We start from the raw sequence: 13,896 nt of genomic DNA on the forward strand, positions 1-13,896 counted from the left end.
TTTTCATGGAAAATGAGCGGTTTTATCACTTATTTTTCTTGTTTGATTGTTGAATGAAATTTTTTTTCCGGAAAATATTTTCTAGTGTTTGGTTAGAAAGTAGAAAATATTTTTTTAAAGCTATTCTCCTCACTCTCCTTCCCCCAAGTCCCCATGTTTCCTTGCTATCCCCCCCCCCCCACACACACTCCCCCCACGAATACCCAACGTTTTCAGGACTTTATTTTCTTCAAGAATTTAATTATTCTTCTAAAAATTCACACAAACCCAAATGAACTAATGTTCCGCTTTATTTTTTTACACAAAAATAATATTGAAAGTTGTGCTCCATAATTAAAAATAAAATACTCATTTTTTGTTTGAAAAAGAAAGTACTTTTCTACAGCATAAAAATAAAGTACCCATTTTATTAAAATAAAAGGAAATACTTTTTATACATCATGAAAAGAAAATACTTTTTTTGTTGAAATGAAAGAAAATACTTTTTGCTATGTCATTTTGTTGAAACGAAAGAACATACTATTTCTATATCATGAAAAGAAAGTACTTTTTTGTTAAAATAAAAAAATTACTTTTTTATATCATGAAAAGAAAATACTCATTTGTTGAAATGAAAAAAATAATTCTATCTATATGAAAAGAATATATTATTAATAATATTTTTATTTAAGGTGGAGGGTGGGATGGGGTGGGTAGGTAGGTGTGGTGGTCGGGATGGGTAATAGGACGGGGAAGGTTGAACAAGAGTTTTGGAAAATATTTTTCCTTCTCTTGATAGGAAAAATGTTTTCCTCCAATCGGAGAAAAATGAGAAAACATTTAAGTCAACCAAATATGAAAAAATTAAAAAATATTTTTTGGAAAATAGTTTCTTTCATACCAAACACACCCACTATGTCTATTCAATTTAAGACCCCAAATATTACAAAATAATTCAAGAACTTTGTTAGTAATTTGTACCAAAGTTATGCGCGTCCGTCATGACTTGTGCATAAGGCAAAATTTGTTCATATAGCAGAACTTGTAAACAATTTGTATCAAAGTTATGCCATGCTCTCATGACTTGCGAATAAGGTAAGTTTTGTTAGAGCCCGTTTGGCTTAGCTGATTTAGAATAACTGATAAACATTAAGTGCTGAAAAGCACTTTTAAGTGCTGAAACTGATTTAAAAAATAAACAGTTACGTGTTTAAATAAAAGTGCTGAAATTAATAATAAGCATCTGAAGAACTGAGTATACGAAGAGTTCTGTTTTAAAAAGAAGTATTTTAGGGATAGAATAGTAAATATTTTGGTCAAACCTAAAGTGCATATAAGCTGAAATTTGATAAGTTGAGGGAGACCAACTTATGGCTTTTGACTTATTTTTGGCTTATAAGCACTTAATTTATGAGCACTTTTAATTTTACCAAACGTGTAGATAAGCCAAAAAGTGCTTATAAGCCAGTTTGACCAGCTTGGCCAATAGTATTTAATATCATTATAGGTATCATTCTGGCTCTTCAACTTGGCCACTGAACAGGAGCTCCCTCTCTTGCACCAGAAGCAGAAGCGGAGACAGAATTTGAAGTTTATGGGTTCGAGATTCTAGTCCATTTTAAGTTATTGGATTATATATTAATAGTTCGTACATATTCAATGGATTTCTTAAGACAAATACATGGTTTGGACCAAAGCTATTAGGTTCGCGGAACCCGTAATCCGAGTGCTAGCTCCGCCCCTGACCAGAAGAAGGAAAAGAAAAAAAAAACACAAAACTGAAGAAACTTGAAAAAGAAAACTAGGCATCACATGGAAATTACAATAAAAACATTACTACAATTGATTCATAATGTAAGCTGTGCAAGCCATACCTAAAAGTGCATCAAGAAATCTTCATCCTAAGATTGATAATGTAAGGTATAAATCCACTAATATAGTATGAAAAAAGAACACTATAACCACAGTTTCTTTCTTTTACAATCACATACCTCTTCTTTATCTTCCCTTTGGATTCATTAGCTGAGAAAACACTCCAGATGAAGTTGTTACATCAGATTCTCCATGGCTAACAATGTCAATTTCGTCAGCTGGTCCCGACTCAACACGTGGAATTGAGTAAGGTATATCCGGTATGTTATGGCTGTTCTCGTCCTCTAATGATTGTGTAGCAGCCTCTTGCAAGTGAAGAGCATATTCAAGATTCCAAAGAACATCTCCCATCGATGGCCTCTCACAACCGTACTCAGCCAAACACTTCTCAGCAGTTTCACCATATTTTCTAAGCGAATCAATGCTCACTTTTCTGACAAGATAAGGATCGATTATCTGCTCTAATTGGCCCTTTTTTTGCCAATGCATTGCCCATTCGGCAATGTTTACTTGTTCTCTTGGAAGAGATGGATTGATTGCTGACCGAGCACATAGAACCTCCATAAGTACTACTCCAAAAGAATAGACATCAGACTTCTCTGTGAGTTGCTGTCGACGATAATACTCTGGATCGAGGTAACCAAAACTTCCTTTCACAGCAGTACTCACATGAGTTTGATCCAATGCAGGACCAAATTTTGATAGACCAAAATCAGCCACTTTTGCGGTGAGGTTTTCGTCTAACAAGATGTTGGTAGTCTTTACATCGCGGTGGATGATGCACTCGGCTGCCCCCGTGTGAAGATAATGCAATCCTTTTGCCGCTCCAATGCATACTTCTAGTCTTTGTTTCCATGAAAGATGAGGAATATCTGATCCGTACAAATGTTTTCTAAGAGGTCCACCTGCCATGAATTCGTATACGAGGATCATCTCATTGAGCTCCTCACAATAGCCAATTAGAGAAACTAGGTGTCTGTGGCGAAGCTTAGATAACATCTCGATCTCTGTCCTGAACTCCACAAGTCCTTGTTGAGATTTACTGTTTCCCCTCTTTACAGCAACCATAACCTCATTTTCTAGCACCCCTTTGTAAACTTTGCCAAAGCCACCAACGCCAATGACCAAGCTCTCGTCGAAGTCCTTGGTAGCTTCACGAATCTCAGAGAAGGCGAAGACGCGGCCCAAGGTCCGTGAAGGTGTCGTTGAAGCAAAACTACCTGCTGATATTTTGGTTTCTGAAATTCCAACTTGGTGTGGAAAAGATAGCCATGACAAAGATTTTTGTTTCGCCAATACCTTTGGCTTGCGGAAACAAACAAAACAGAGAAAACAGGACGCTGCGATGAGCAATAATCCTGCTAACCCTCCTACCGTAGCGAAAATTGCTACCATGACATGTCTCTTAGTATTCGATCTTTTGGAATCACTAGAATATATGACAAATTCTCCGTCGAGGCTATTACTAGGATTGCTCATTTTCATTATCTCCAAACCGTTTAGAATTGCATTGGCTTGAGTAGTCCTTAAATTAGAAGGACCAACTTGAACGAAAATTTTGTCCGATTCCATAGTCATATTTACTACAAAATCCGCAAAGTAAGCAGCCGACAATGCCATTGTCTTGGTAGAGATATCCAATGACTCCACAGCCGTTTGGTTATTGATGTAGACATCGAAGATCAAATTGTTAAGAGAAGCACTAACAATGTCACAGAAATGCATCCTAATGAAGTAAGTGAATCCATGTTCAACTTGAAATGCCCATGTAATATTAAACTTCTGATCCATTACTTTGGCATCTGCCATTTCTTGAGCAGTAGCATAAACCCAATTCGGTGCAATATCAACCGACTCACCCGCTGGATACTTGACTGTTTTCGGATCCTTAGTCACGTTGCGGGCAGAAGAAGGATGGACAAGAAATGAATGATCTGAATTCCATATCCTCCACAAAGTGTCATTTCTTGGTGTCAACTTTGGACCTCCCATATTCACTCTATAAGCTGTTTCTAAGGTAACCGAGGACGGAATAACAAACCCGGGACCCATTGGAATTGGGATAACACTAAAATCAAATTGTCCCTCAGGTATAGAAACCACTTCTATCCCATTGATAAATGCAATCGAGCCACTAGCTGGAGTCAATGTAAGTACTAAATTCTCAAAACTCGATCCACCTATTTCGACTACGTATTCCTTCAAGAGAGGATCAATTTTCCCCAATTTTGAAAAGGAAAACTCATGAAGCAGTGTAATACCATTTGCCACAATAGAAAAAACAGCTGATTTTAGGTTATGCTGATTATTCTTGACAGGGTAAAAATGCAACCTTAACCAATGTCTACCAATTTCCTTTGTACTAATGGTATATACTGAACTTTTGGTAAATACTCTAGCAGAATTATGAAGTTCAGATAAACCATTTTCACTATTTGATACTGTAATAAGTGAATTGGTACTCAACCCCACATCAGAATCCCCAAAATCAGGTTCAAAAACCCTACCATCTTCAACTTGTATAGATTTACTACTCCCACAACTAATCAAGAAACAGTCTATTGGAGTAAAAGAAGCACATACCAATGATGAAAAACTGATAAAACACACAATGCTAGCAAAAAACAACCTTTTCAAAGAAACCATCTTCAATTCAAGCACACTCAGTACTTCTGCTGGAGGAAGATAGCAGGTATCAGCTAGATTTAGTTGAGGTACGCACAAACTGGCTCGAACACCACCATTATCCAAGAAAATTCAAAGATAAAACATAGCAAGAAGCAGACATTTAAGGTACAAGACAGACTACAAAAACCAACAACAACAATAACAAATCCTGTATAATCCTACAAGTGGGCTCTGAGTGAGGGTAATACGTAGACAGATCTTATGTCTACCTTATCATAGTGGAGACGCTGTTTCCGACAGACCCTCGGTTTGACGACAAAAAACCAATATGGGGTAAATTCTTGTCCATGTCTAATTAAGCTGAAAAAAATAGCATACCTTGGTGTGTATGAGATAAGAGGAAAAAATCTAGCAAAATTGGGAAAAGGTGAAGGAGAAGTGTGAGGTTGAAGATGGGTATTTTGTGAATTCCAAGAATTTGGAACTTTTGGGTCGGTGGAAGTGAGAGTGTTAGGAAAAATTTGAGCAAGTTGGGTGACAGGTTTGATGACATTAAAGTGAAGCTTAGGGAATTGAGATGAGCTAATAACTAACACAGCCAGTTTACAACTGTCACTCTTTCTACTATTATATCTTAATAACTGTCTGCCTTCTCTAGATTCCTAAGTGAGTTGACCAACTTTTTTTCTTCTTTTCTGATGGTCCAAATTCACTTTTCAATTTTTTTTGTTATTTTTTTCTCTTTTTTTTTTTTTATGGTTGAAAAATGGAATTTTATTATTATAGTTAGCACACCTAATATATTGTTGTTATTTTTATTATGCATTTTTATGGTACTAATATATCATTTCCTATTGCTTTTTTGAGCCGAGGGTTTCCTGGAAACAGCCTCTCTACCCTTCGGGGTAGGGGTAAGGTCTGCGTACATATTAACCTCCCCAGACCCCACTTGTGGGATTATACTGGGTCGTTGTTGTTGTTGTTGTAGTTAGCACACCTAATAATTTTGTTGATGTTGATGGAGATATTTTACTAATCTCTTCCAATAATATCTTAAGATGATTTTTGGGAAGGAGTCGAGAGTATCGGAAACAGATTCTCTACTTTCATAAGATAGAGATAAGGTCAGCGTATACATTAACCTCCCCAGATCCTATTTGTGAGATTACACTAAATATGTTGTTGTTGTTGTTGTTACAGAGGATTAAAGGAGGAAGAAGAAAAAAAAGGTTGTGAGAATTAAACTCATGCTATTATGTGAAAGACTCTCACTAATAGCACTAGACTATAAGCTTTCGCTATTATTTCATGATAATTTACCTTGCAAGGAAAAATTTTGTAACTTTTTAAGATCACATAGTTAGAAAATATATCTAACTTTTAAGATCACAAGATTTTAAAATATTTTTTTAAAAAAAAAGTTAGAAAGATGATCAAGATTTGAGATCAATGAATGGAGTATTATTATATTTTTTAAGAAAATAAGATCATCAAAGATTATTGTTTTTATTAAAAGGGGAAAACAACTTATTTTGCTTATGTTTTCTTTGACAATCGTATGAAAATGTTTTAAAAAATTTTGAGAGTATAGAATAGTAAGATAAAATTTCTTCTGAAAAATATTTATATTTCTTCATATTGAGCACACCTTAATCCTCATTTAATAGATTATCCAATCCGGAATTATTTGTTCATTCCGATAAATAACAAAAATAAAATTGAAGAATGGATAAAATGAGGATTCAGTGATTTGCATCATCTTGTTATTTGCGGCCTCTGCACGATAGCACGTGTAAATCACATGCCTGTGTTTTCATCACCTAATTAAGTAATCACGTGATCCATCCTGTTAAGATCCAGTTTAGCTCTTTAATAAATCCATATTTTTCTAACTCAAATTAATCAAATCTTTGTTTGTGTCAGTAACACACTAACGTTTCGCAGATTATGTAACAGCCCGTAAATTTGAATCCGTTGTGGATGTATTAAATGAGTATTCATGTGATGGTTATCAATTGGTTATGATAATAAGTGTAAGAGGCATATCATAAGTGATTTGGGGTCCAAGGAGAGGCCTAAGTCTAAGTCAAGTTTGAAAATTTCATGACAAACTAAAATTCCAAATGAGCACGCACAAGACCAAATTTTGCACGAGCATATCTACATTTATATAAGGTACTATGTGATTCACAACCCATCAAATGAAAGGTCTTTGAGTCTAGTTTCTAACGCTTCAAACCGTTCGTCATTTGGACACTCCTACAAGAAGTTATGACCGAATTACCAAAAGCAGCGCAGACTTTGATACTACCGCGCCGCCCCATGCGGTGCGGCTGTGTAAATTAACAGAGCACCTCCAAATTTTGTTTCTAAACACATTTTTAATTACCACGCCTCCCCATACGTCGCCCCATGCGCCGCGGCTGTGCAAATCTGCGTTTTTTTGTCAACCCGACCCTATTTTGATATAAAACCTTCGGGAGTTATTTTTCCCACTTTATTTGGACGAATTTTAGGGTCTTCCTCCACCCTCTCAAGACCTCCAACCCCTCCCATCGTCAAGGTAAGTAATCCTCATTATCTTGCTGTGAATTTCATCATTTATACACTAGTATTGAAGAAATCTACACATAAATACTTAGATCTTCAAGGGATTTTTTCAAGAACTCAAAGGAGGGTTTTGCAAGATTTCTTCCAAAAAGGTAATCCTACACCCTTATACTTATATGTATGAATTTATTAAGGGAATATGAGTATGAATAAGTATTGGAACTCTTGGTATGGTGATTGGAAACCATAAGTTCCCAATTTGATTACACAACTATTATAGAGATTGAAAGATGTTTATTTAATGGAACTTTGTTGGTTGAGTATGGATGGATGGTCATATATGTGATTTTGGGAGTTATAAATTGGCTAATCATGATGGTGGGATAAATTGTTGATGAATGGTAGTAGTTAGATGAACTAATTATATGACGATGAGGTGTAGAGATTTAGGCTTACAAGGTGTTTGATAATACGCCTAAATGGCTTAAGTTATGGAATTTGTTACTAATATTGGGTTCCATTGGATGTTGCTATTGTAGATTGAAGGTTTTTAGTATTGTGGATCATTGTAGTATCACTAAGGGGCGAAATTGAGGTATGTAAGGCTAACTCTTTACGTTTGGGAATGTCTATTATTCTCCCTACGTCCCATTCATTATGACCATTACCAGTTTCCCTGAGAAAGTAACTATCCCTCGGTTCCCTGAATAGTAGTAGAACTTCTATTCTCTAGATGGCATAGTCTCATAATCATTCAATATTCCATGAGTTTCAGTTATGATAAATCTACTTATTATGAATACTCATCTCAGTCTAATCGTATTCACTAATTCAGTATCATGTAACTTGGTATTACTCATTATTTCAGTATCATGTATTGTAATATGATTCTCAGTTCCTGATCTTATATTCTTGAATGTTGAACACCTGCATTTGGGCCGGAGGCCGCAGTTTATGCTTTATGCATTTTGGACCTGAGGTCGCAGTTATGTATACGTATACTTGGGTCCGAGGCCGCAGTTGTGCATATATATATATATATACACACACACACACACACATATTGGACCTGAGGCCGCAGTTTAATATTCAGTTCAACATGTTGTTCATCATTCAGAAGAGGGAGTATTCACATCTTTACTTCCTTGTTTAGTTATCAGTTTATCAGCTAGCAGTTCAGTTTCAGTTTTAGTATTGACAGTTCTTTTGTTCAGCTATTTTACATACCAGTACAATTCAAATGTACTGACGTCCCTCTTGCCCGGGGCCTGTATCTCGCGATGCAGGTAACAATTTGCAGGTTGACGATTCTACTTGCTAGGACATCTCGTATCAGCTATTGGTGAGCCCCAGTTTTCTGGGGCTTTATCTCTCCTTTTGTTTTAGTCATTATAGTATTTCAGTTAATAAGGTATACCAGGGACCTTGTCCCCGTAAACAATTAGCATTTTCAGTATTTTGTTAGAGGCTTCACAGACTATAAACGAGTCAGTCAGATATTAGCAGGTTTTCATGTGTTAGCCTTGTCGCTACTTGTTTATACTTGCAGACCTTTCAGTATTTTCCGCATCTATGATATTTCAGTCAGACTCTTTAGTAGATTATCATGTTTTACATTTACTTCTAGCTCATAGTTATACCACATGTTGATCCAGCCATGCAGTTGGTTCGCTCGGTCACATACAGTCAGGCACCGAGTGCCGTGTTACGCCCAGACCATGGTTCAGGGCGTGACAGATTACCCCATTAAAAATAATATTTTGGAAAAATATTACTTTATCTTTCTTTTCGAGGCGGAATAGATTGAAAGGAAGGACTTTTTGTTCAAAAAGAAAAAGGAAAATAGATTATAAGTTACTTGACTTTTTTTTTTTAACTCTTTGCTTTTGGTCCTTTTTTCTATTTGTTAGTATAACTTTCAAGTATCCCTATTGATAATCTTTAGTTTTCTTTTATACTATTTCCTCAATCACATCTTTATTTTTCGTCTACGCTGGTCCACTATTAATGGAACCAAGCATAGGCAAAAATAAAAAAAATTAAATAATAAACAAAAAAAAAATAACTCTATTAGGAAAATGAAACTGGACTTGGAAGTAGGGTTTCAGAATCTAGGAGCAGCCTCTGCACAAACAGCTTCCAGTAGCAGCAATGGCAAGAATCAAGGTTCATGAGCTGAGGAACAAGACGAAGTCTGAGCTACTGGCTCAGTTGAAGGATCTGAAGGCCGAGCTTGCCCTACTTCGTGTCGCTAAGGTCACCGGTGGTGCTCCTAACAAGCTCTCCAAAATCAAGGTGGTAAGGTTGTCGATCGCACAGGTTCTGACTGTAATTTCGCAGAAGCAAAAAACTGCTCTTCGGGAAGCTTACAAGAACAAGAAATACCTGCCTCTTGACCTGCGCCCTAAGAAAACTAGGGCCATCCGCAAACGTTTGACCAAGCACCAGGCGTCATTGAAGACGGAGAGAGAGAAGAAGAAGGAGATGTACTTCCCCATCCGAAAGTATGCCATCAAGGTGTAGGATATGATCTATTTTGGCAGAGCTTTTTGTGTTTTGAATCAGAATATATTGGTGAAACTATTGAGCACGCAAATTTTGTTTAGCTTTGTTTCGTTTGGCGCTTATGACATTAGACACATGACTGATATGGAGCTTCATTTGTTCCAAGTTTCAAGTTTATTCCTATTTTATGTTGAGCACCCTGTTATCTTTGATCTTAAGGGTTTTAAAGCTTATTCACACTTAATTGGATAAGTGATTGCTTGATCACGTTGCTGTCCGCAAGTTGATGAAAAATATATTGTAATGTCCAAGCTGTGAAGAAACATGGTTTGAAGTGGGAAAAAAAAAAAAACTGGACTTGGAGAGCATGCAACATGCTCTTCATTTTGACCTGTCAAAAGTTACATTATGTCCTTGGATATTCATGTGAATCAAATATTTTCATCCGCTCGCAAAATGTTTCTTGTCTTACAAAATAGATAAGAAGGTAATTTCACAAAACAGTACGTAAACCATCGGGACATTTAACCAAAAGGTGCCAAGATTGTTCTCAAATTAACAGTCACAACTACAGTAATATTACTAACGGTATTTAAAACAAACATAGCTAACAAAATTGTCAAACGAGCTGTCTTTGCTGAGAAAACGAGTTCCTCTTTTAGATGATTCCGATCTTGTTTGCCACATCCAATGCATCATAGTCTGGTGTCAATCGAACAAACGCCTTCTTGGTTCCATCAGGCCTGCACAAAATTAATGCATATTTATAGTCAACAGCTTTCAAAGAGCACAACAAAATTAATGCATATTTATAGTCAACAGCTTTCAAAGAGCACAACGTTTACGACCAAGAACCAATGAAGCAGAAGCTAGTGACAATATGGAATTTTACATAGCAGTTATTAAACTAAACTACTAACTAGTATGCATAGATGATGATCGTAACCCACAACAGTAACAACAACAACCTAGTATAATCCCACAAGTGAGATCTGAGAAGGTAGTGTGTACGCAGACTTTACCCCTACCCTGGTGGGGTAGAAATGTTGTTTCCAATAGACCCTTGGAACAACAACAACAACATGCCCACTGAAATCCCAGAAGTGGGGTCTGAGGAGGGTAGTGTGTACGCAGCCTTACCCCTACATTTGTGAAGGTAGAGATGTTGTTTCCAATAGACCCTTGGAACAACAACAACAACAACAACATGCCCACTGAAATCCCAGAAGTGGGGTCTGAGGAGGGTAGTGTGTACGCAGCCTTACCCCTACCTTTGTGAAGGTAGAGAGGCGCGATAGACCCTCGGCTCAAGGAGCATAGATGATGATAGTGATCAACAAGGACCAACTAATACTTATTATAGTACTTATTAAACTGAATGTGCATATTTGCCCTTAGATTAGCATATTCTGCAATGACAGCTACTAAAAGACAATCTGAGATTCCAAGTTTTTTATGTTATCCCAACTATTACTATCAGAGGATTTGGTATTCACCTGACCAAAGTGTTCACTTTCTTGGTCTGAATATCATACATCTTCTTGACGGCATCCTTAATCTTCTTCTTGTCAGCTTTGAGATCAACAATGAAAACCAAGGTGTTATTATCCTCAATCTTCTTCATTGCAGACTCAGTGGTTAAAGGATACTTGAGGATTCCGTAATGATCCAACTTGTTCCTTGGAGTTGCACTGATACGGGGATATTTTGGGTTCCTCTCCTTCTTCAATGTCTTAGGCCTGTGAAAGGTAACCTTCATTCTGATCTTGTTTGACTTCTTCTTGAAGGTTGATCCTGATTTCACAGCCTTGGCGACCTTTGCTGCCTGAGCTTTGGGGTCTGCCTTTTTTGTGCTAACAGCTTTGTCCCAAAATATACAATATAATCAATGTCGTATAACGCAAAAAAAGAGTGTCATGGTAGTTACATAGAATACAATTGACGCCAATGACAGAGTTACCATCTTAAGAAATAGATAAACATATCCAATATCCTAACTTCATAGCAAGGACAATTTCCTAGCATGGACCATTTACAAGTTAAAGAACCTATTTTCTGCTATTACACCGGCATAAAATGGAAAAATGTAAAAGAAAATGTAATATTAGCAAGCAATTCTTGCCTCAGAACTCTATATCATAAAGGGGCAATCCAGTACATGAAGCATAATGCATTCACACAGGGTCCGGAGAAGGGCCGCACTGCAGTAGGATGTAATGTAGGCAGCCTACCCTAATGCAAGCATCACTGCTCGAATCCATGATCTATGGGTCACAGAACTCTATATCATGCTTGCACAAAAACTGGCCCGTGATGCAATTCCAAATATAAACTTCTAATCCATCCTATTACTGAAAACAACCATTTCATCAATGCAAATTCTAATGGTCCTAGATTTCATGGTTTGATTGGAAAATAATCAGATACCAAATTAGGAACTTATTACTTGACATTACCAGGAAAATAATCAGATACCAGGCAAGGAACAGGATTTTTGTTGTAGAACCTCATTACTATTTCAACATAAGAACTCATTTTTAAACTCACAGGATAGATTCATAAATAAACTAAAGATACCAAAGTTCATTGAAGCATAGAATACCTTTGGCGGGTGCCATTGTTGATTACTGCGACGGGAATTCTTACAGCCGCCGGTGAATATTAGGGCTTTAAAATGACAAGGATATAGCCACTGCTATACTACACAAAGGTTGTTATTGGGCTTCCTTATGAGATTTGGGTCTTCTCGTGGTTTTGCCCAATTTTATCGGATGTCCCTACACCTACTGAAAATATGGACAAAATAGCACGGGCTAGCCAGTTTTCAAACTGGTAATTGAAAAATAGTCAGTTTTTATAAAATCATTCAAAAATAACCACTATTTTTCTGAAATATGAAAAGTTCCAGCATAATATGCGAAATTATGGAGCTTCTGCGAATAAACTTCTAGCACATTATGTTGGAACTCTAGCACACGAAAAGCTCTAGCATAATATATTGGATTATGGAGCTCTTGCATATAAACTTCCCGCTTATTATATTAGAACTCCATCACATTATGATGTAAGCTCATATTTAAAATATTCGAACTTTAGCATATTATGCTAGAATATTTTCGGATTTTTAAGGGTGTTTTTGTTCAGATTTTATCTTTACATGAAAACGTTGTTAAATTTTGATTACTTTTGAATCTGTGACTTTTTAATTACTAATTGTAAATTTGATTATTTTTTATTTTTACCTGAAAATTTGGGAGATTTTCACAAATAAGACCATTTCACGCTACTATTTAATTTTTGTTCCCGTTTAAATAAATTTTGCAAAAATAGGTCAGCAGGGCATAACTTGTTCATAATTACTTTTTCAAATTTATGCTGCTTGGTCATATATTGTTTATTCTCTTATTTGAGACAAGTCGTGAATCTAGAATATTGTAGTTTTTTACGGTGAAAGAAATTGGGACGAAGTTGTTAATAGCACTAATCAATATCAAATATCACATATACATATCTTTTTTTCGTAACGTAAATCAAGCATTCAACTTAGACTCAATCCTATTCGAGAATCAAGTATTGAAACATGTAGAAGGGTTTTAAACTCTAACCTTTAAAGTATTTTATTTTCGCAGTGTATGCTATATTATTCTACTGGACCGAATAGTGCATAATATTAACATCTTGTAGGCTACGTATAATATATGATTAATCAATTAAAACGCCTGATTCCAAATTAATTGATTGTCAATCATATAGATTACCTGTATTTATTTTGTTCAAGTCGAGGTTATTTTATATTTTATATTAATAGCAGTAAATAACTTACATTTAAAGTAAATTAGAGACTAATTTAAAATAAATATTCTCTAAGATCTTACATTTATCCAATAGTAGGAAATAATGTGAATTCACTTATATGTTGAGCTTTTTAGAGTCGATATCAAGATGGAATAAAAGATAAGGTTTTGCACCAGGTTTATAACATAAGAATATGCATAACTTTTTAAAAGGGATCTTTACACAAATAGCCGGTTGGATTCACTGTTTATTTTTTTAGTCGGTGTACATAAATTATACACAATTCTATGCATATTATATACGAATTATAATATATTGTATTCATCGGTTATTCTTAATTTAAGCAATTAGGATGAATGGCTATTTGAGTTAATTATTCTACAAAAAATACGTTTTCAGAAGATTAATGCCCTAGAGTCTCCGATAAATGTTTATGACATATCTTCTCCTGCATTTTAGCTTGGTTGATTATAAGTACCTTAGCTCGTTTTTATATTCTGAAGATATTTTACTCCATGTAACTGCAAATGCAATTAGAACTTAATCGGCTTTTGAACGCCAACCAGC

General features: G+C 35.8%; 3 protein-coding genes across 3 annotated transcripts; 1 reads left to right on the forward strand and 2 right to left on the reverse strand.

Moving 5' to 3' along the window:
* Positions 1–1,758: 1,758 nt before the first annotated feature.
* Positions 1,759–5,060, reverse strand: LOC104213925 (receptor-like protein kinase THESEUS 1). The gene has a single exon (XM_009763491.2). It carries the CDS (start codon positions 4,495–4,497, stop codon positions 1,978–1,980), a length of 2,520 nt encoding a protein of 839 aa, XP_009761793.1. The 5' UTR covers positions 4,498–5,060; the 3' UTR covers positions 1,759–1,977.
* Positions 5,061–9,122: 4,062 nt separating this feature from the next.
* Positions 9,123–9,746, forward strand: LOC104213924 (large ribosomal subunit protein uL29-like). The gene has a single exon (XM_009763490.2). It carries the CDS (start codon positions 9,181–9,183, stop codon positions 9,550–9,552), a length of 372 nt encoding a protein of 123 aa, XP_009761792.1. The 5' UTR covers positions 9,123–9,180; the 3' UTR covers positions 9,553–9,746.
* A 209-nt stretch (positions 9,747–9,955) lies between these two features.
* On the reverse strand, positions 9,956–12,526 carry LOC104213923 (large ribosomal subunit protein uL23-like). Its single transcript, XM_009763489.2, has 3 exons — positions 12,137–12,526; positions 11,031–11,394; positions 9,956–10,277 (listed from the first exon to the last, which is right to left on the reverse strand). Exons 1-3 carry the CDS (start codon positions 12,150–12,152, stop codon positions 10,193–10,195), a joined length of 465 nt encoding a protein of 154 aa, XP_009761791.1. The 5' UTR covers positions 12,153–12,526; the 3' UTR covers positions 9,956–10,192.
* Between the last annotated feature and the right edge of the window lie 1,370 nt (positions 12,527–13,896).

Source organism: Nicotiana sylvestris, unplaced genomic scaffold (genome assembly GCF_000393655.2).
Source record: "Nicotiana sylvestris unplaced genomic scaffold, ASM39365v2 Un00008, whole genome shotgun sequence".
NCBI classification, from domain to species: domain Eukaryota; kingdom Viridiplantae; phylum Streptophyta; class Magnoliopsida; order Solanales; family Solanaceae; genus Nicotiana; species Nicotiana sylvestris.